This window comes from Entelurus aequoreus, linkage group LG05 (assembly GCF_033978785.1).
Source record: "Entelurus aequoreus isolate RoL-2023_Sb linkage group LG05, RoL_Eaeq_v1.1, whole genome shotgun sequence".
Taxonomy (NCBI): domain Eukaryota; kingdom Metazoa; phylum Chordata; class Actinopteri; order Syngnathiformes; family Syngnathidae; genus Entelurus; species Entelurus aequoreus.
In genome coordinates, this window is record NC_084735.1 from 46,996,193 (window position 1) to 47,019,162 (window position 22,970).

The following is a 22,970-nucleotide window of genomic DNA, read 5'->3' on the forward strand; positions in this document are numbered from 1 at the left end:
TGGGCGCAGTTTTCTCTGCAAACTCAAATCCATTACTATTTTTCACTTCATTTCATTTTCATTTCATCTATTCATTTATTTCAGGCAATGACACAGAAAAAGTACAAGGTAGACAACACATAATAATATTAATTAATATAATTCAAAAGGTAATGTACATTATGTAAACATGATGATCCAGTTTTGCCTGAAAGGAGTGAGAAGGTGATAATTTACTTAATCCCATCCCCAGTTCGCCATTCAATTATTAATACATTGAGCTTCACTGTTACTTTGTTCAAGCTGTCTTAGTTGATCTTTGAGACGAAGCAAACCGATTCCATTCACGGCCAACAAGTTGCAGAGAAATGCTTATTCAATTCACGGGCAACAGCGCTGTGAAGGCATTATGCTGTGTCGTTAAACTGCACATTTTGTAGTGTCCTTTTTTTATTTAGCCAGTCTAAGGTACATATGTACAAGAATCATGCTGTCTAATAAGCATCTTGATATGCCATACATTTGAGGGGGATAAACTATCTTGGCAAAGGATAAACTCTCACAAACACAGATTTACACAGATTTGTACACAGATTGTGTGATTAATCTAAACGATATCTTGATTAATTTAATAATTATTTGTGATTAAACGCATGAGTTAACTTACTTTTGACAGCCCTTATGAATATATTATACGCATGCATTTATAAATGTACGTAAGTGTGATTAATCTGAATAATTAAACTAATTGTTTGACAGCACTAACATAACATTAGGTAATGAAACAGTTTTCTGCTAAACCATCGATGAGTAGCTTTACCTTTATAATCTGATGCCCAGTTACCAGTTAGTCTAGTTCAGTTCAAAGTTGTTCTTGGTATGGCAGAAGTAGATGCTGCTGTACACGTGACTTGAATGGCAATGGCTAATTTCACAAACATATGAGAGTCATTGTATTTATGTGTGTAATTACAAACATACATTATCACAAAAAATACTGATTTGTATTTGTGTGTGTGTATGTATGTGTGTGTGTGTGTATATAGGATGAGGAGGAGGTACCTACAGAGTCTGGAATTGATGGCAGGGATGAGAATGGAAAGGATGACACCCAGAAAGTGGAGGCTGCAAAGGAGGAATCCGAGAAAAGTAATACAGAAGAAGAAAGCCAGAAGAAAATGGAGGATGCAAGTCCCTTGACTGATGACAAGGTAAGATAGTCAAATTATGAAAACCGATTAATCACCATGTAGAAAATATTTACGATAATTTATTACTACCTATTAGAGCGATTAAAAGGTGTTGAAAAGAAGGAAATATTTTAAGTAATTCTTATAACATCAGTAAGTCTGTATTGGTAACTGAAGCACACACACACACACACTGCTCGTCCGCACACAATAAAAGTAGGGCCAGATGAAAACAATTTAGCAGTTTGTCTTGCCGCAATCTTGTAAACACTGCTGCGATGGTCTTGAGGCGTCGTTAATTTTAAGTGCACAGGAAGCCAGTGCAGGTGAGCCAGTATAGGCGTAATATGATCAAACTTTCTTGTTTTTGTCAAAAGTCTTGCAGCCGCATTTTGTACCATCTGTAATCTTTTAATGCTAGACATAGGGAGACCCGAAAATAATACGTTACAGTAATCGAGACGAGACGTAACGAACGCATGAATAATGATCTCAGCGTCGCTAGTGGACAAGATGGAACGAATTTTAGCGATATTACGGAGATGAAAGAAGGCCGTTTTAGTAACACTCTTAATGTGTGACTCAAACGAGAGAGTTGGGTCGAAGATAATACCCAGATTCTTTACCGAGTCGCCTTGTGTAATTGTTTGGTTGTCAAATGTTAAGGTGGTATTATTAAATAGATGTTGGTGTCTAGCAGGACCGATAATCAGCAGTTCCGTTTTCTTAGCGTTGAGTTGCAAAAAGTTAGCGGACATCCATTGTTTAATTTCATTAAGACACGCCTCCAGCTGACTACAATCCGGCGTGTTGGTCAGCTTTAGGGGCATGTAGAGTTGAGTGTCATCAGCATAACAGTGAAAGCTGACACCGTATTTGCGTATGATGTCACCCAGCGGCAGCATGTAAATACTAAAGAGTGCAGGGCCAAGAACCGAACCCTGGGGAACTCCGCACGTTACCTTGACATAGTCCGAGGTCACATTGTTATGGGAGACGCACTGCATCCTGTCAGTAAGATAAGAGTTAAACCAAGACAAGGCTAAGTCTGACATACCAATACGTGTTTTGATACGCCCTAATAAAATATTATGATCGACGGTATCGAAAGCGGCGCTAAGATCAAGAAGCAGCAACATAGATGACGCATCAGAATCCATCGTTAGCAATAGATCATTAGTCATTTTTGCGAGGGCTGTCTCCGTAGAGTGATTTGCCCTGAAACCGGATTGAAAAGGTTCACAGAGATTGTTAGTCATTAAGTGTTCATTTAGCTGCTGTGCAACAATTTTTTCGAGAATTTTGGAAATAAACGGAAGGTGGGAGTCCGGTCGGTAGTTTACCATGAGGTCAGGATCGAGGTTAGGTCTTTTGAGCAGAGGATGAATAACCGCTTTTTTGAATGCTAGGGGAACAGTGCCGGAGGAAAGTGATAAGTTTATAATATTTAACACTGATGGACCTAATAATACAAACAGTTCCTCGATAAGTTTCCCAGGAAGTGGGTCAAGTAAACATGTTGTTTGTTTTATCCCACTTACACGCTGTAATAATTCCTCTAATGTTCTTTCATCAAAAATAGAGAGACTATTTTGGAGGGCAGTGTCCGTCGTATATACAGTCGTATTTGTGTTAATAGAACCCAGTTGTAGCTGGGATGCGTTGTCTTTAATCTCCTTTCTAATGAGTTCAATTTTCTTATTAAAGAAATTCATAAAATCATCTGCCGAGTGGGTGGAGCTACTGGGAGGAGTACCTTGTTGTGTTAGCGATGCTACTGTACTAAACAGAAATTTAGGATCGTTTTTGTTGAGGCGGATGAGATTTGAGTAGTATTTAGCTTTAGCTAAGGTAAGCATGCGTTTATAAGTTATTAAACTATCACTCCATGCTTGATGGAAAACCTCAAGTTTAGTCGCGCGCCATTTGCGTTCCAGTTTTCTACATGATAATTTATGAGCTCTAATTTCTTCTGTAAACCATGGGGTGCGCCTTTTAGGGGCCCTTTTTTGCTTTAGCGGTGCTATACTATCAATAATTTCGCGCAAGGCATCGTCAAAGTTGTTAGTGAGGTTATCAATAGAGCCGACATAATTTGGGAATGGTGCCATTACCGAAGGCAGTAGGTCAGCAAGAGTCATCGTTGTGGCAGCATTAATGTTGCGGCCGCTATAGCAGTTATTATTATTATTAGCTTGTTGACAATGAGTCAAAACTTCAAATTTTATAAGGTAATGATCGGACATTACTTTAGTATATGGAAGTATCATAACTTTGGAGGTGGTGACACCCCTGACAAGCACTAGATCTATTGTATTACCGTTGCAATGCGTGGGTTCATGTATTATTCGTGTAAGACCACAGCTATCAATTATGGTTTGGAGCGCCACGCACTGAGGGTCCGATGGGGTATTCATATGGATATTAAAGTCCCCCATTATGATTATATTGTCGGCGTGCGTCACTAGATCAGCAACGAACTCTGAGAATTCACTGATAAAGTCCGAATAGGGCCCAGGGGGGCGGTAGATAACAGCCAGATCGAGAGGTAGCGGTGTGACAGACCTCATAGTAAGCACCTCAAACGATTTATATTTATTATTTAGGTTAGGGGTAAGGTTGAAATTTTCATTGTATATTAGTGCGACACCCCCTCCCCTTTTAAGAGGACGGGCAACATGCGCATTCGTATAGTTAGGAGGAGATGCCTCATTGAGCGCAAAAAATTTGTCTGGTTTGAGCCAGGTTTCGCTAAGACCAATGACGTTAAGATTGTTGTCTCTAATGACCTCATTAACTAATAACGCCTTGGGAGACAATGATCTTATGTTTAAAAAGCCCATATTATAGGTATTGGGCTGTTTTGACGAGTTTTTGTTAAGATTATCCGTAGTGGCAATATTAACAATGTTGCGTTTATTATGCGTAGTGCACTTTAAATAGTTTCGACCATATCTAGGAATTGATATGACGGGAATTTTCCGATTGTTTGCTTGGTGCTGCAATAGACTGGACATATCATAATTTGCCACCTCAGTAGAATGCATGTCCACCTCTGACACAGACACAACAGAAAAAACATTATGTGTATTGTGTATTATTCTAAGAGAATTGCTATGCGTACATGGATTATCCAGCCTGGCGCTGGCTAGTTCTAGCTTAACTGACTCCTCACCCGGACTAACAGACATTGTAATTGCCTGTGACCGGGCTTGCTCCAGTGTAGTCAGTCAAGTGAGACTTAAATAGTAGTCTGTGTTTCTAGACAGGATGATGGCGCCTTCCTGGTTAGGGTGAAGGCCGTCTCTCATCAGCAAGCCTGGTTTGCCCCAGAAAGAGGGCCAGTTATCAATAAACGTTAGTCCCCGTTGCCTACAGAAGATAGGCAGCCACTTGTTAAGCGAGACTAATCTGCTATATCTCTCATCATTGCCTCTCGCAGGCAGGGGGCCAGAGACAATTACTCGATGCCTGGACATCTTTCTGGCAAGATCACAAGTCCTGGCTATGTTTCTCTTTGTAATCTCTGACTGTCTCATTCTAGTGTCATTGGAGCCAACGTAATTATTACTACTGTAGTCTGTTTTATTTCCCCAGAATTAAGGAAATTCCATAATTTTTTCACTCTGCTTGATCCAAAAGTTAAACAGTTTCAACTACCAGCATTTATTTTCTTGATTAGTTTTAGTGTTTCTTTAACCAGATTGTCATTTGAAATTATTATAGTTTTGTGTCATGTCTGTTATCTGTTTTTTTCGTGTTTTTTTGTTTTTTTTTCAACAAAACTGAGTGAAAAATGGCTTGCGGTAGCGCTCTTTTCTGCACTGTGGCTGTAAGTCTTTTGCTGAAGGAGCTACTGGGGTGAGAAGGATTGGACACAATGTCGTATTTAGGGTGAGCGGTATTGGACATTATGGATGTCAACTTAGCCAACATCCTTCTGTTAGCCACCTCCTCAATGCTGTCCAGTGGACAGCCTAGGACGGAGTCAGCTCTCTTAATGACTTTATTAGGTTTGTTCCTGTCTTTTTATCGTCCTGCCCTCACCCCAGCTAATGATGGTATAGAACATCGCTGGAGCCACCACGATGTCATAAAATGTGCACAATTTTCACCCTCACACCCCGAAGGACCACACTCTCCTCACGGGGTGTAGGCGACTTTGACCTTTCTTTTTCAATGTGAAAGAGCAGTGAATGACTTAATATAAAAGATGCAGTTATTTCTGAGCCTCTGCTTTTCCTTCATGTCTTAGTACATAATCCTCAGTATGAATGCGAAATGGTTTTAAAATTGTATTCATTATGGTCTTTAAAAATAGTCTTTAAAAGGTCTTAAATTTGACTTGTTGAAACCTGCAGAGACCCTGTTTAAGCACCGGTACTGATTTGGTACTAGTATTGATTAAAATGTAAACGATACCCATATTTAGCGCCGCCCTGGTGGCTCCCTGAAGCTTTTTCAAAAATGTATGAAAATGGAAAAAGGTATCTGTAGGAGGACAAACATTTCTAACTGTTGAAAATCCCACTGTTTATATTAAACGTCCTTCACTGATGAGCGTATTTGGCGAGCGCCGTTTTGTCCTACTAATTTCAGCAGTCCTCGAACTCATGGTAATTTTACATGTAGAATATTTTTTGACGCTGCCACAGAAAGACGTGTTTTATGCCACTCCTTCTTCGTCTCATTTTGTCCACCAAACGTGTTATGCTGTGCGTGAATGCACAAACGTGTGTTTTGTTGATGTTATTGACTTGCTGAAGTGCTAATCAGGCATATTTCGTCAGCAGTGCATGACTGCAAGCTAATCAATGCTGACATGCTATTTAGGCTACCTGTATGTACATGTTGCATCATTACGCCTCGTTTGTAGATATATTTGAGCTCATTTAATTTCCATCACTTATGTCATCTGTTTATTTAATATATATTTGCCTGTCTCATGACATATCTGTATGTAATATTGGCTGCATTTCTGATAGTTGTTTGTGAGCTGTTATAGACCACAGCAAATGTTACTCAGCTTGCAAAGATTGTAATAAATCCATTAGAAGAAGACAGCCTGCCGTTTTCTTTAACTTTGACACCCACTATACATTTGGCCATTCTAATTAAACCAGTAATTTCCAGGAGTTATCTCACCCTTTGAGAAGCCTCCGTTTTACTAATGTTTTCCAATGTTGTAAAATTGTGTAAAATAAATATTACATTTCAACATTTCTGTCAGCGAAGATTAGCGTTAGCCTGCTACACATTGTCATTTTGATAGTAGGCTAATATAGACATTCATTATATGAGGCTTTTATTTTTTTGTGGCTCCAGACAGATTTATTTTTGTATTTTTGGTCCAATATGGCTCTTTCAACATTTTGGGTTGCCGATCCCTGCCTAGACCCCCTAAGTGTTTGATTAATGGAAAATGAAGTACTGTAGTAATTTATGTAAACAAACTGCATTTTACTACTGTGGGCTGCCAGCAAAGCAGCGTCACTGGTTGCAAAACAGCCTGGGTATTAGCGTCCCTTCTTTTGCAGGATGAAAAAGACAGTGAAAAAAAACCTACAGAGGAGAAGCTTGTGGAAAAGCTTTCAAAACCTCAGAAAAAGGCTAAGATTTCTGAAGACATCACTATTGAAGTCATTCTCAACGATGTCCTGGATCCCACTGCTGATGATCTTAAAGCCTCCAAAAAGAAGTAAACCACAATTTATATACACAAGATTTCCATGAAGCATCCCAGTCACTTTCCTTGGTATTTAAGTGAACCACACTTTGTTAAAATCTATTTCAGGCTGCAGGAATTGACGGATCGAGACCTGGCGAAACACGAAAGGGAAAAGATGCTCAACAGCCTCGAAGCTTTTATCTTTGAAACACAGGTAAGCCTTGTTGTTCTTGTAGTTGGTCACGCGGGTTGCAAACATTTCAAATGTGATTTTGGTCAGAAACACACTCTCGAAACAACATATACCACATTCATGTGGTATATGTTGACATGACAATAGGGATTCTGTTATTGGGCTCATATTAAGCATTTCTCTGCCTCCAAACAAGTTGTCAACTTGATACCAAATAACAGTTTTTAGTCTCATCTGACCACATCACATTCTCCCAAGCCTTATCTGAGTTATCATGCGTTGATTCTCAAATTTAAAAGGTATCTTTTTGAGCAAGGGTACATTGTGGGCACCGCCATATCTCAATCCATTACAGCAGAGTGTGCCATTAATTATTTTCTTGGGGACTTTGCTCCCAAATCCCTTGATCATCAACCTGCTCCTTCTTTGTTATTCTGGGCTTGTCCCTCCGTTTTCCCACAATCATCTTTACCCCATGATCATCTGTACAATTCATGAATTATTACGCCATTAGCGGTCTCTTTCTCAAAGTAGCTTCTTTTTGATGTTCTTCTAGTCCATTCCAGTCTTATGCAGTTCTCCAGTGGTCCTTGGACAGCTTTTTGTTCTTACCCATGGTAGTAGAGAGGTTTAATGGAAGGTATTTGTGTGACAGGTGTCCTAACAAGTTGAGATGAGGAGTACATCCTTAAAGGGACAAGAGTAATTTGTTTGCTGTATAGGCACATACAGTAACTGGTCTGTGGAGTTGAGTTTGCTAGCTAATTGTGGACTCCATATCTTCGTAAGCGGGTAAACTTATAAATTCAGCAGGGGAATACTTTTTTCCCCACTGTATGTTCGGTTAATTGGAAACTGGGCCTAATTTACTAAAGGTTTGTGGCACTAAAACAAGTGCAAACCTGATACCACATGCAAAGCTGGTCTACTAAATGTGTGCAAAGTGGATTGCGTCTCTTAAGTGAACAAAATCAGGCGTGCCATCCATTTTGCATCTGTCTTCATTAATATGCAAAATATATGCTGATCATCAAAACGCCCACAATACTGGGAGGAGAATTTGAATTTATTAATGGAAAACCCCGTGAGACGAGCATCTCGTTTTCAAGGGGGACCAAAGACATTTAAAATTAACACTATACAGTAAAACACAGAACAAGTTACACAACAAACAATTACAGACACATTAATGACAATTTTGTTCAGATACCTCTCAGCTCACACAACTCTCCCAGAATTTACAATATTTACAATAGAATAACATATAATGCAGTAAAATAAATATAATATTAATACATTACATTCCAACCAAGGACATACTACATACACTGGCATTCAGTTTTAAGATAAACAAAAAGAGACATTTTGAAGGGACCAATGGTTGATAAAGACCTCAGAGAGACAGGCAGATGATTCCAGTCAAAGGGGGCTCTAAAACAAAAGGACCTCCGGGCCAGCTCTTTACGCACAGTAGGGACAGTAAATGTAGGATATTGAGAGTGTCTTAGAGGATAGGATGATATAAAAGGCACAAGAAAACATTTCAAATATGCTGGTAGATTAAAATAAATACACTTGAAAATAAATAAAAAAAACAGTGGTACAGCCGTCGCTTGTCAGGATGGAGCCAGTTGAGCTGGGTTTATAAATGACAGTGATGAGTTCTGTATGGACAATTAAAAATAAATCTACCCATTAACAGGTTTAAGGTGTATATCATAGGTATTAATATAAACAATGTCCGCATAGTCAATAATTGGTAAAATAATTAGAGAGATTATTTTCCTTCTGACTTGAAATGTAAAACAGTTTGATGATCTGTATACTGTAGTGGCATTAAGCAGGAGTGTGTTCTCTTAATGATATAGTCAATATGTAATTTAAAGTTAAGTTCACAGTCAAGCCAGATGTTTAGGTACTTCACAGCGGTCTCCGTCTCCTTGAGAAAATGCAAATATAATTATAAAACACGTGTAATATGATACATCAACACTCGCCACCGTTTTGCAAGCACTATTTGGCGTTTTATTTAGCATGCGTCAGAATGACATGCAAACTGACAGTTCCACCTGTAGGATCAGTGCTTGCACTGCATAGACAGAAGATGGACAGATGAAAATCCTTAGTCCTATCTGTGTGTGTCACCATTTTGGTTGGCGGTCAGAAATAAAAAGTATTAAACATATCGTCTATTCAGCAATACAAACATTAAACATATATTCTATTCAGCAATTTCATTTCATCATTTTATTGTTGCTGAATGACTTATGGGGCTGAATAAAAATGTATTCAATTGATGCGTTTTGGTGTTTAGTGGCGTTTATTTATTTTTTATGTTTATGTATTTTAAATTTAGGAAATATATTACTATAATATACAGTGTTGGCGCTAGGAATTTTCAAAATGGTGTCCCAGGGACCCCATCAAGTCATAAAAATGGGGTCCCACAGTACATTTTTGGGGTCCCACTTTTTTGTAACCGTTTTGAAAACAAATGATAAATGTATGCATTATCCTGTTATAAATCACATTTTATATTGTGTTTTGGAAAAATGTTGTCATAAACGCTACTTAATTCATTAAAAAAATAATACAAAAAACAAATTTTTATGCATAAGTAAATGTATTCAGTTATGAACATTCAGTCACTTTCTTCTTTCCTTCATGGATCTGAACTTTACGGCTGACAGTATTTTTTCTATAATTTCATTTAATAAGTTGTATATGTATTTATTTCAGTATAAAAGTATAAAAAGTTTTTTGCTTCGGTCATGAAATTATGATATGAAACTATAACACGTGGGAGTCCTAATACCGTAAATGCAGTATTTGTGATTGATAAAACTTTTGGCAAATCAAAATTTAAGAAATTGTACCGGAAAGTTCATTACTTTGTAGTCCACTAATAAAAATGCAATAAACGGAGACGGAAATTTGACTCTGCAAAACAAAACGCCGGCAAAAAAGCGATAACACAAGTAAACCGGAGTTTTGAAGGCAGGGTCGGTAAAAACATAAATAATTTTCCAGAAATGCGCGTCCTTTTTTATTTCAATGCGTAAAAATACACAAAGTGCGTTAACGGCAACAGTGATATAGCTACTACATGAAAAGACGTCTTTCATTGTGCATTTTCTAGCGTTTTAGTCATTCCAGACGCAGCAATGCGCTGGTGATGCGATCCACAACCTTGCGCAGTGAATGTGAATATGAAAGAAAAGTAAGAAAGTGTCAGTGTGAATATGTTTCTGTTGCCTAGATTGCGATTCAGAGGAGGTGTTACAGATCATAGATGTGTGCTGCAAATGATCAAGTGTCTCTGTGATAAAAGCCTTGTGTGCGCACAAAATCCTTATTTAAATAAGGCGGTCTACATCACTGTTCAATTGCACACGCAGTGTTAGTAGGTCACATGCACCTTACCCACTCATAGTATATGCTATTTAATTTTTTGCATACGCTGTCTAGCGTGTGTTATTTGGATCTTAGTAAATCAGACCCTAAATTGCCAATAAGTGTGAGTGTAAATGTTTATCTACATGTGTCCTGTGGTTGGCTGGTGTTCAGTCAAGGGTGTACCATGCCTCTCACCCCAAGTCATGTGGAATAGGCACCAGTTTACCCGTGGCGTTAAGGACAAGCGTTATTGGAAATGGATGGATTGAATACAAGTACCGTTACACCCCTAATGTAAAGTAATATCTCAATGGAAATATAGGCGAGCACAGTGGTTCTCAACCTGTTTTTAGTGAAATACCTGAATATATATTCTTTAGTGAAATACACCTTAACCAGAGAGAGGCATTTTGGATTGGAAAAAAAGATGTAAAATACAGCACTTGTAGCATCACATTGAGTTGTTAGTGGCTAAAACTCTGATGAAATGTAGTGTTCTTGTTTGAAACATTTTTTAATAAAAATACATCCATCCATCCATTTCCTATCGCTTGTCCCGTTCAGAGTCGCGGGGGGTGCTGGTGCCCATCTCAGCTGCATTCGGGTGGAAGGTTGGGTACACCCTGGACAAGTCGCCACCTCATCGCAGGGCCAACACAGATAGACAGACAACATTCACACTCACATTCACACACTAGGGCCAATTTTAGTGTTGCCAACCAACCTATCCCCAGGTGCATGTCTTTTGAGGTGGGAGGAATACCGGAGTACCCGGAGGGAACCCACGCAGTCACGGGGAGAACATGCAAACTCCACACAGAAAGATCCCGAGCCCGGGATTGGACTCACGACCTTCGTATTGTGAGGCAATGCACTAACCCAGCGTTTCTCAAAGTGTGGGGCGCGCCCCACTGGTGGGGAATAGAGACACGACAGGTGGGGCGCGAGGAACGGGAGGAAATTTCACTTTGATTTTTTTTATTTTTATATTATTATATTCTTTGATTTTTTTTTTTACTATGCTTTCATTTTCTATACACACTGTAAATCACTTTGTGATTCTGTCTGTGAAATCCGCTATATAGATAAATGTAAATTACTTATTTTTCCTGTAGGCTTTACATTTCTAGGTAGGAGCGAAAGTTTACTGACATAGCAACAGTAACTAATGGGGGCGGGGCTAAGCGGAAGCTTTGTGAATGGCGAGTCACTGTGCGAGGATTTGCTGTTTTGCAAATACATAAAAAATAGAGCCACTGCTGATGAGCTGTTCAAGATAATGGACAGTTTCCTCAAAGAACACGACCTTCAATGGGAAAACTGTGTGGGCTTTTGCTCTGATGGCGCGCATGGCAAAGTCAAGAAACGGGCTGCAGGCTCTAATAAAGAGGGTTGCGCCAAATGCGCATTGGACACAATGTGTCATTCACCGGGAAACACTCGCGTCAAGGCAGCTCAGCCCCGAATTCAATGAGGTTTTAACAGTGGCAGTGTCAAGCCTGCAACCCCGATTTGAAAAGCTGTGCAGTGCAAAACAGGCTCATTGCCGCCACTAATGCTGGAGTACTGCAAAACTCATGTTCACTTGCCCTGTCCTCCTTTTTTTGGCAAAGATTGCAAAGTGGCACTTTTATTTTCATTTATTATTGAACTTGATGCAAGTTATTTGATTTATTATTGAACTTGATGCAAGTTATAACACTTTTATTTGATTTATTATTGAACTTGATGCAAGTTATAACACTTTTTTTTATTTATTATTGAACTTGATGCAAGTTATAACACTTTTGTTTTATTTATTATTGAACTTGATGCAAGTTATAACACTTTTGTTTTATTTATTATTGAACTTGATGCAAGTTATTTGATTTATTATTGAACTTGATGCAAGTTATAACACTTTTATTTGATTTATTATTGAACTTGATGCAAGTTATAACACTTTTTTTGATTTATTATTGAACTTAATGCAAGTTATAACACTTTTTTTGATTTATTATTGAACTTGATGCAAGTTATATTACTTTTGTTTTATTTATTATTGAATTGATGCAAGTTATTTTATTTGATATTGAACTTGATGCAAGTTATACCACAGCTGCACAGTTATTTTATTTATTATTGAACTTGATTTTATTTTATGTTATTGAGTTTGAATGTATAAAACTTGATGTTACTTGATGTTCGATAAATTTGAAAATGTTAAGCTTGGCATTAGCGTTCTGTTGGGGCGATGGGGGCAGGTGGGGTTTGAAAACTCCCCCTTGTCCAAAGTGGGGGATGACAAAAAAAGTTTGAGAACCACTGCACTAACCCCTGTTCCACAGTGCTGCTTAAAAATACATCAATAATTCAAATTGTAAACAAATAAATAATTAACTTAGTTTTAAAAAACATGTACATTAAATAATTATCAACTTCCAGTGCCCTTTTTTTGGAATTGTGATAATGTTGTGTGGTGTGCATTCTTAAATACATAGACAATTTTGTTTAGTACCCCTGGCGTGCTTTCAGATACCATAACCTCAAAGGGGAAGCAGTACCTCTATTTGGAAACTTCTGGGCTAATATACGTGATCTCAAGGAAGCAGCCTTTTTAAAAGTGCAAACATTCTTTTTCTAGGACAAGTTATACCAGGACGATTACCAGCTAGTGGTGACAGAAGAAGAGAGGGAACAGATGTCTTCCAAACTGAGTGAAGCGTCAGTTTGGATGGACGATGATGGCTACTCTGCCACCACCAAGCAACTGAAGGAGAAGCTTTCTCAGCTCAAAACTATGTGCAAGGACATGTTTTTCAGAGTGGAGGAGCGACGGAAGTGGCCTGACCGACTTTCGGCTCTGGACACCATGCTCAACACCTCCAACTTCTTTCTGAAGTGAGTATTGGAATCGAAAGCCTTGTGATGTTTTTTTTTCCTGTTTTCTTTGTACTGAGATGCTTTTCATATTTTTAAAGGAGCGCAAGACTAATTCCAGAAGATGACCAGATTTTTACTGATGTTGAGCTTAATATGTTGGAAAAAGTGATCAATGAGACCATGGTAGGTGGTGAGAAGTGTCATTTTATTCATTTAGTTGTATGATCCAACATATTTGAAATATTAAACATATGAGGGATGTGAATCGTGCAAATCACAATTCAATTCAAAGTGACGTTCGAATTCAGAATTTATTTTTGATTCCAAACTATTGTTGTACCTTTACAAAACGGGTTAAAGGTTACAAAAGCTCCTTTTAACTGCTGTCATATACACACAGCTAGTAAGTGCAGAGATGGCTTGAAGAATGTATTTTAAAAATACATTTTTGAAAACTTTGAATCGATTTAAAAGAGCCATATGTAAGAATCTGGCCAGAAATGGTACTGCAATCACTGTCAAAATTGTGTAGTCCCCTCCCCCTCTCACTGACTGAGGTTGCCAGATACGCATCCGAATCCAGCTCGATTGACTGGGCTACTCCAAGGAACTTTAAATGGAAAGCAACTAGTCCTGCGCTGTTTATGCTTCTTGCAATATGGTTTACTTTAATTATGCCACATTTTACTAATGTCGATTAGCCAAATGTAATTGTAAAGTTATGCAGCAATATTTAAGTCGGGATTCGGGACAGATTGTTGGCATTACCCTGCTAAAATGTGTAGTTTGACCGCACGGACCACCATCAAATTATATATAACAATACATATCACATAGGCCTACTTTGTTGGCAAGCCAAGGCCAACAGTAAAATTACCACCACATTTCGTTCAGCATAACTCCATGTTGCATCCAACCTGACGCACTGCATGCTCTTCCATTTACGCACATCACCATCTTTCAGTGCAGTGCGATTCTATGAGCCAACATATGTTTCACAAAAACCATGTTGCGCATAAATCATATACTACATGTCAATACGCAAATTAGAAAATCATTACAGGCAATGCATTACATTGTGCCAAGCAAATACCACCCCATATGTGCCTGATGCACATACACTACTAGAAACCGCAATTGTATAGGCCTGTTGTTCTCATTTGTTTAGACTGATGCAGACTTCAGTTATTAGGCTGATGACAGCTGGCAAGGTGAGAGAAGCCGCAGACCAAGGAAAAGAAAGTAACATGAGGGAGGGACATGGCATGACAGGGCTACTAGCATGCTAAGCATTCATTGCACGAACATACTACCGTAATTTCCGGACTATAAGCCGCTACTTTTTCCCCTCGTTCTGGTCCCTGCGGCTTATACAAGGGTGCGGCTTATTTACGGCCTGTTCTTCTCCAACGCCGACGAAGAGGATTTCTGTGGTTTTAGTACGCAGGAGGAAGACGATGACACAATGATTAAAGACTGACTTTTCATATAGGCTGGTTATTTTGATAACGTACAGGCGAGCACTTTGTATTACTTTGCACCGTTGTATTATTTGTACTCTGCACGGATGCTGTTCGCCATGTCAAAGATGTGAAAGTTTGATTGAATGATTGAAAGATTTATTGTTAATAAATGGGACGCTTTGCATTCTCAAACAGTCATCTCTGTCCCGACAATCCCCTCCGTGGTAGCAGGAACCCCTATATACTACGGTAATTACACATCAAAACCCTGCGGCTTATAGTCGGGTGCGGCTTATATATGGAGCAATCTGTATTTTCCCCTAGATTTAGCTGGTGCGGCTTATAGTCAGGTGCGGCTTATAGTCCGGAAATTACGGTAGCTTTGTTAGACAAGATCATAGACTGTATTGGACAATATAGTTTACATACCAAATGTCCATTTCCATTTACTGAACGTAGTAAGTTTGGTGTCACATGAAAAAATCTTCTCCGCCTTCAATCGTCTCCATCTTTCAAAGGCATCCCTGATACAAATCCTCGTTTTGTTCCTGGCTTTGTCCGAATAAGTTAAGAATCGTAACGAGGCCTTTTAGATTTACTAAGGTATGACATGTTTAGTAACTTTACCAGTGGCAGTAGCTAGACAAAAAACACACATACTTTCTAATTGTTTAAAACGGTGGAGGGTGGGACATCGAAATGCAAACAATAACAAGATTTCGGGGCTGTAAATCTAATTTTGAAATGAGCATATCCCGGCTAAACTACTGTTATTGGTTATAGAGTTATTCGAAAAGAACATGATTTATTAATGCCTTTTGACATATTGGCCATTTAATGATGAATTGACATGCAATTCTTACATTAGCCTCCTTTTTAAAGTCCATCCATCCATCCATCTTCTTCCGCTTATCCGAGGTCGGGTCGCAGGGGCAGCAGCCTAAGCAGGGAAGCCCAGACTTCCCTCTCCCCAGCCACTTCGTGCAGCTCCTCCCAGGGGATCCCGAGGCGTTCTCAGGCCAGCCGGGAGAGATAGTCTTCCCAACGTGTCCTGGGTCTTTCCCGTGGCCTCCTACCGTCGGACGTGCCCGAAACACCTCCCCAGGGAGGCGTTCGGGTGGCATCCTGACCAGATGCCCGAACCACCTCATCTGGCTCCTCTCGATGTGGAGGAGCAGCGGCTTTACTTTGAGCTCCCTCCGGATGACAGAGCTTCTCACCCTATCTCTAAGAGAGAGCCCCGCCCTGTGATCTTGTCCTTTCGGTCATGACCCAAAGCTCATGACCATAAGTGATTTTTAAAGTCGTAAAAAATAATCGTGAGTCGAATATGAATTGTTTTTTTTTCCAGCACCCTTAATATATATGTCTGGTAAGCTGTTCTAAAATGTGATGTACAATGAGTAACATGATCTGTCTATTACAGACATGGAGAAATGAGACTACAGCCGAACAAGAGAAACGTTCTCCAAAAGAGCGTCCAATACTTCTCTCCAAAGAAATTGAAGCAAAACTTGTGCTGCTGGACAGAGAAGTTAACTATCTGCTCAACAAGGCAAAGTTTGCCAAGCCGAAGTCTAAAGCCAAGGCCAAAAATATGACGAGCTCTGATAAAAGCAGCAAGTCCAACGGCACAACCGAAGAAAAGGTCATCTCTCCCAAAGAGGAAAGCGAAGAAAGAAAGACTGGTGTGTCTTGTATTTTTTGTAATAACACCTTAAGTGCTTCCTAACCTTCAAATTGCTGCACCTCTTCAAATCCAGAAAATGTTGAAGATGAGCAGTCAGACAATCCCCCGCCCACAAAGGAACACACATCTCAGACAGAATCGGATCGCCAATCCCTGCTCATAGATGAAACGACTACAGGTGCGTTGAAATTTAATTAAACACTTCATATGAACTACTAATCTTGTCAATGAGATCAAGAAAGAAAAAAAAAAAAAAAAATATATATATATATATATATATATATATATATATATTATATATATATATATATATATATATATATATATATATATATATATATCCTAAAATTGTATCAGTATACTAAGGTATTTTCCTTTTGGTTATTACCCAAAGCTCATGACCATGGGTGAGGGGAGGAACATAGAGGGACTGATAAATGAAGAGTTTTGTCTTTTGGTCCGGCTCCCTCTTTGCCACTGATGCGTAGTCTGCATCACTGTAGAAGCCCCATTAATCTACCTGTCGATCTCACGATCCATTCTCGTTAAGTCCTTGTTGTTGAAAGACCCCAAGGTTCTAGCACTTGAGACATGATCTAATCCCCGACCCGGAGATGGCACTCCAATCCTTTCCAGGTAAGAACCAGGTACGTGGATTTGGAGGTGCTAATTCTCATCCCAGCCGCTTCACACTCTGCTGCGAACCCGTGAGAGTTGGAACACACCTTCCAGTCCCCCTTCTTAAAAAGGTGAACTACCACCCCACTTCTCTTTGAAGCTATCCGGAAGTTATTCTTCATGGCTTCACCAAACTCCAACCAAGTCCCAGTTTTTGCCTCGATGACCGCCAAAGCTACACACCACTTGGCCTGCCGGTACCTGTCAAATGCTTCCAGCGTAGCATCGGCCAAAAAGGCCAGAAAGGTCTCCTCCTTCAGCTTGACAGCATCTTTTACAGCTGGTGTCCACCAACAGGTTCTGGGATTACCCTCACTTCATGCATGATGTGGTTTTGGGACTTTTTAGGTACGCCTGGCTTCCTTCTCTACTGTCAGAGCCAGGTGGTGATTGGTTGACTGTCTTCTCATTACACGAGTGTCCAAGACATATTACTGCATTTTCGACAACACGACCACAACATCCTTATGTTTATACATGGCGTTTGTTTTGATCGATCTGTGATTAACACAGAAGTCCGATAACAAAACAGTGCTCGGGTTCAGACAAGCGGGGCCGCCTGCTCCCAATTATGCCTCTCCAGGTTTCATTTTCATCGCTAACATGCATGTTAAAGTCCCTAGGAGAACAAGGGAATCACCAGAGGGAGCACCCCACAATACTTCCTCTACCTCTAGAAAATCTAAAAAAAAAAAGGGGTAGTGGGTGCTTTAGGCCATATCCACAAGGACACGGATAGTTTCAAAAACGCATAAGCGGGGTTAAAACGATCTCCATCCACACAAGTGTAGTTTCAAAACTGTCTACACACAAAAACGCATTCTCTTGCTGTCATGCACATTTTGTCCAATCATAAGCCTGGTAAAGCACCCATAGCTGACTTGGTGGAATTACACCTGTTACATCTTTATGTTGTTGTATTAGGCATACACTGCCATGTATATTATATTATCTTTACTGCACTTACACAGTGCCCTGGGAACATTATTCTCCTGGAATTATAACATGTTTAATCAGCAACATGATTATACATTTTAAGTGCAGTGAAGTGTACATTATTTCTAAAATCAGTGCACACTAACCCGAATGTTTAAGTGCCTAAAGCGCATGGTTGTGCGTGTGCCGCTGCAAAACTCTTGAATTGTAACACATTTAGCCATTAATGTAGTGATATTTGTGCAATGAAGCGTACATTGTCTTTAACATCAGTACACACTAACAAGGAGGAAGGATACATCATGTTTTTTATTAGTTACTTAGGCACGTTATATGCTTGTCAAAGTCTCATCAGCTGGAGGCCCGACAGCAATCGTATCCAAAACAGCTGACTGTCATTGGAGTTGGCGGCAGAGTCGCAAAGCACATTTTGATGTGCTTTTTTTATTAATGTTAAGTGAAAATGGCAACATGTTTACATTCAAACATACAGTAAGTCTTATATTGTGTTTAAAGGCAGTGTTGTTGAGCTGTGAAAATGACAGGGCACAACCATGACGCCATCACAGTAGTAGAAGTCTCTGTTGCAGCCGCCTACATGCATGCGCTGAGGTGAGAATTTTGGAACTCTGCACCTTAGCCAGCATTTGAAAAAGTCTGCGTTTTTAAGGACAAAAGAATGCGTGTTGTCAAGAGGCCTAAACGAGGAGTTAAGTATGAGTCTATTAAGTATCCATGTTCGTGTGGACATGGCCTTAAACTTCTGTTTAGCCACCCGAAGGTGGAGGGAGACTACCCTATCTTCCACCGGGCTAAACCGAGTGGAAGATTATCCAACCCCTCTTGAGAGGACTGTTTTCAGAGTTCTTGCCAAGTGTCGAGCTGTGGCCGACTAATTTGAGCCGTAATATTCTCAAACTTATGCACCAGCTCAGGCTCCTGCCCCACTAGAGAGGTAACCCCGAACGAGCTTTTGCAACAGAGGATCCGACCGCTAAGGTGCCTGCCTTTGGCTGCCACTCATTTCACATTGTGCCCAACCCCTTAAACCCCACCTATGACTGATGAGCCCATAGGAGGGGATGTTCTAAATCTATAAAAATTAGCTTAATTGCTATTATCACATTTGTTTTTCATCATTTTTTTCTTCTGTCTTCCCAGAAACTACAGAAAAATCCAAACCTGAGAACCACATAGAAGATGAATTGTAACAACTTAAACTGGGATAATAACTAACCATAATATTTATTGACAGTGTAAATGTTTTTCTGATGTCAATTTGTTTAACAGCTGGAAACAGAATGGTTTGTTTGGAGACGATTCGTCTTCCCTTCCGTTCCTCACGCGTTGAACTCTTGTCATACAATGATGAAGACGTTAAATGAAAAGTTTCTTTTTTTTAATTTTGGTGGGGTTGTCCTCTGTGCTGTATTTTCATCCATATTGAAGATTATTTGTCTTGGCCCTTTGTTTCTCCACTTTGTCTTTTACAACAGCAAATACTTGACAATTATGTTAATGTTTTTTTTGTTTTGTTTTTTTTAAATCAATTTTGGGGAGGATTGTCCTCTGCACTGTATTTTTGTCCATATCCCCGTCCCCTTTGGATGACATGTGACATCCTAATTATGTCTTTTTGTTTTCAAGAAGAAGAAAAAATGCTTTTCACCAGAGCATATGAGCATCCATCACTCCTTTTTTTAAATTCATTTGCAATTGTCAAACGTCAAGTCAAAACATTAACATCCAAGGTTGTTGGCACATGGTTTATTAAAGCTGAGTGATGGGATGTTGCTTTTACTGTTCTCCTTGCTTTTCAAATACAAATAAATGGAGCTGGTAAACTACATTTGATGGATATTTCTAACTCGAGTGATTGCCAAACTTCTTGTCTGTAAGCAAGAAGATACTACATGCTCGTAGCCCACTGATAGCGGAAGAAGCCGTCTTGCCAATTTTGATAACCACTTTGTACTGCTCTTATGTGCAGTCAGGAACATTTTAATGTATTTTGTCTATGAACATGCTCTCAATCATCCAGGTCATTGTATGCTCAGGGCATTCAATCCGTCCAGTTGCGATCAATTGAATGCTTTGAGAATTTCAATGTATTGAAACAACGTCCGCACTTGTACTTATGGTGTTCCTCAAATGATCGCTCACTGCTCCTTTAGTGTCCCATTATTTTAGCTCTAACTTTAAAATAACAATTCAATGCTGCAACAGCAAATACTGCTCTTAGAGAGTGGATCAAATGGATTCTAATGGCTTGCTTTGAAAACTCAAGAGGGAATTACTTTTTAAAGCATTTGTGTATTACATGACAATATCTGCATTGTTCATGGGCATTCCATTCATACTTGGTTAAATAAAGATTGACACAGACTGCATTCATTGCTTGTTGTGGACATATTTCTCATTGAAATATACTTTCCTTCAGTCGAGGTAAAAAGTGCCTGAATAGCTGACGTCAACATACATGGTCGGACGCTTTTTTTCGACATAATTGTGCGATCCAAAGGTGTCATTTGTATGACTACAGACATGTCATCAACATCACTTTGCATTTTTTTGCAAAATATTTACAGTTATGTCAAAATAGAACTGCCACTTGCATTTAAAACTTAAGGCATCCTTGGATTTGGTTAATGCTTAAGGTCTGAGAGACCTAAAAAGGTCACGTTCATAGGTGTTAAGTCACATGTTAGTTTTTGTTTCAACTTTCAGTTTAGTACTGTGAAACTTAAAAAAAAAATCTTAATTAATCGCTTGTGAATTTTGATTGTGATTAATCACAGGAAATTACTTGGTTGCATAATTTAAATTATACCTTAAAAAAAAAAAAACCTGACTATTTCGACACAAACGTAATTTTGTCAGAATGTCCATATAGAAAAACATTTCTAAATGATCTGAACCCTGTTGGGGTGTATTTGAAAGTGAAAATAGATACAAAACCGATGAGGTATGAACAGGCTCATATGTGCTTGCATTTCAATATTCTTACATGGACGTACATAGTCTTATCAAATTGGAACACAGACACAATAAAACTACAACATGGCTAACAGGGTAGAGACTCGGTGGAAGGGGCTTGGCCTGAAGGAGGACTTTTGACACGTAGAGTCGTGTTCAAAAGTTTACATACTCTTGTAAAGAACATAATGTCATGGCTGTCTTGAGTTTCCAATACTTTCTACAACTCTTATTTTTTTGTGATAGTGATTGGAGCACATACTTGTTTGTCACAAAAAACATTCATGAAGTTTGGTTCTTTTATGAATTTATTATGGGTCTACTGAAAATGTGACCAAATCTGCTGGGTCAAAAGTATACATGCAACAATGTTAATATTTGGTTACAAGTCCCTCTGCAAGTTTTACTTGCAGAGGGACTTTTGGTAGCCATCCACAAGCTTCTGGTTGAATTTTTGACCACTCCTCTTGACAAAATTGGTGCAGTTATAATGATAAATGGGTTATACTTGTATAGCGCTTTTCTACCTTCAAGGTACTCAAAGCGCTTTGACAGTATTTCCACATTCACCCATTCACACACACATTCACACACTGATGGCGGGAGCTGCCATGCAAGGCGCTAACCAGCAGCCATCAGGAGCAAGGGTGAAGTGTCTTGCCCAAGGACACAACGGACGTGACTAGGATGGTAGAAGGTGGGGATTGAACCCCAGTAACCAGCAAACCTCTGATTGCTGACACGGCCACTCTACCAACTTCGCCACGCCGTCCGCCGTCAGTTCAGCTGAATTTGTTGGTTTTCTGACATGGACTTGTTTCTTCAGCATTGTCCACACGTTTAAGTCAGGACTTTGTGAAGGCCATTCTAAAAATCTTAATTCTAGCCTGATTTAGCCATTCCTTTACCACTTTTGAAGTGTGTTTGGGGTCATTGTCCTGTTGGAACACCCAATTGCGCCCAAGACCCAACCTCCGGGCTGATGATTTTAGGTTGTCCTGAAGAATTTGGAGGTAATCCTCCTTTTTCATTGTCCCATTTACTCTCTGTAAAGCACCAGTTCCATTAGCAGCAAAACAGGCCCAGAACATAATACTACCACCCCCATGCTTGACGGTAGGAATGGTGTTCCTGGGCTTAAAGGCCTCACCTTTTCTCCTCCAAACATATTGCTGGGTATTGTGGCCAAACAGCTCAACTTTTGTTCCATCTGACCACAGAACTTTCCTCCAGAAGGTCTTATCTTTGTCCATGTGATGTCTTTACAAGTGTATGTAAACTTTTGACCACGACTGTGTAAGACCACTCACAAAGCGGTGCATCCTGAAGAGACGGTCTGAAGGCAACTTGAAGACGGTCTCGAAAACAATCTATGCCAAATGTCGACCAAAGCGCCACCATTACATGTTATGTAGACCACAAGAAAGTGTGTTCAGTATAGAAATGGACAAGTTGTGAAATTATTAGGAAGATGCTTCTAGAACTTCTGTAGTGGATTGTCCAAAGCTTAAACAGGCAATAAAAGTAGTTTAGTACAACAAATTTATTTACCCATTATCAGAAGTGCAGGTTGAATTAAGTTGGCCGTGCAGACAGACCACATGTTACTCCGGAGTAAACAAGACACACACAAGCCAAAATCACTGTCCAGTTCCGGTCTTCTGCCATTTTTTATATGTCTCTTGTGCGTCATTGTTTATCTAATGCGCCACGATTGTTTTGTTTTGGTTTTGTCTGTTCCAAAACAACCTTGTATCTCCTAGTCATATTTGGAAAATCTAAACATTCTGTAGACAGGTTGGCATAACTCCATATTCACCTTTGTCCCACAACCGGTCCATTCAATGGCACAAAATAGAAGAGAATTGAAAATGAGCGGACATTCTTAAAAGACAAGAAATACAGGTCAAAGGTCAGAAATTCTACTACACTTCCACAC

At 39.4% G+C, this 22,970-nt stretch overlaps 1 protein-coding gene across 2 annotated transcripts in view; it reads left to right on the forward strand.

Moving 5' to 3' along the window:
- hyou1 (hypoxia up-regulated 1) overlaps positions 1-19,904 on the forward strand; it is a 38,646-nt gene extending 18,742 nt beyond the window's left edge. For both annotated transcript variants that reach the window (XM_062048272.1, XM_062048271.1), the window contains exons 17-24: positions 1,026-1,190; positions 6,707-6,867; positions 6,964-7,051; positions 13,050-13,306; positions 13,387-13,471; positions 16,178-16,439; positions 16,515-16,619; positions 19,217-19,904. In XM_062048272.1, the coding sequence (XP_061904256.1) occupies positions 1,026-1,190; positions 6,707-6,867; positions 6,964-7,051; positions 13,050-13,306; positions 13,387-13,471; positions 16,178-16,439; positions 16,515-16,619; positions 19,217-19,266 (1,173 nt within the window). In that variant the 3' untranslated portion in view covers positions 19,267-19,904. The remainder of the gene's footprint in view (positions 1-1,025; positions 1,191-6,706; positions 6,868-6,963; positions 7,052-13,049; positions 13,307-13,386; positions 13,472-16,177; positions 16,440-16,514; positions 16,620-19,216) is intronic.
- Positions 19,905-22,970: the final 3,066 nt, after the last annotated feature.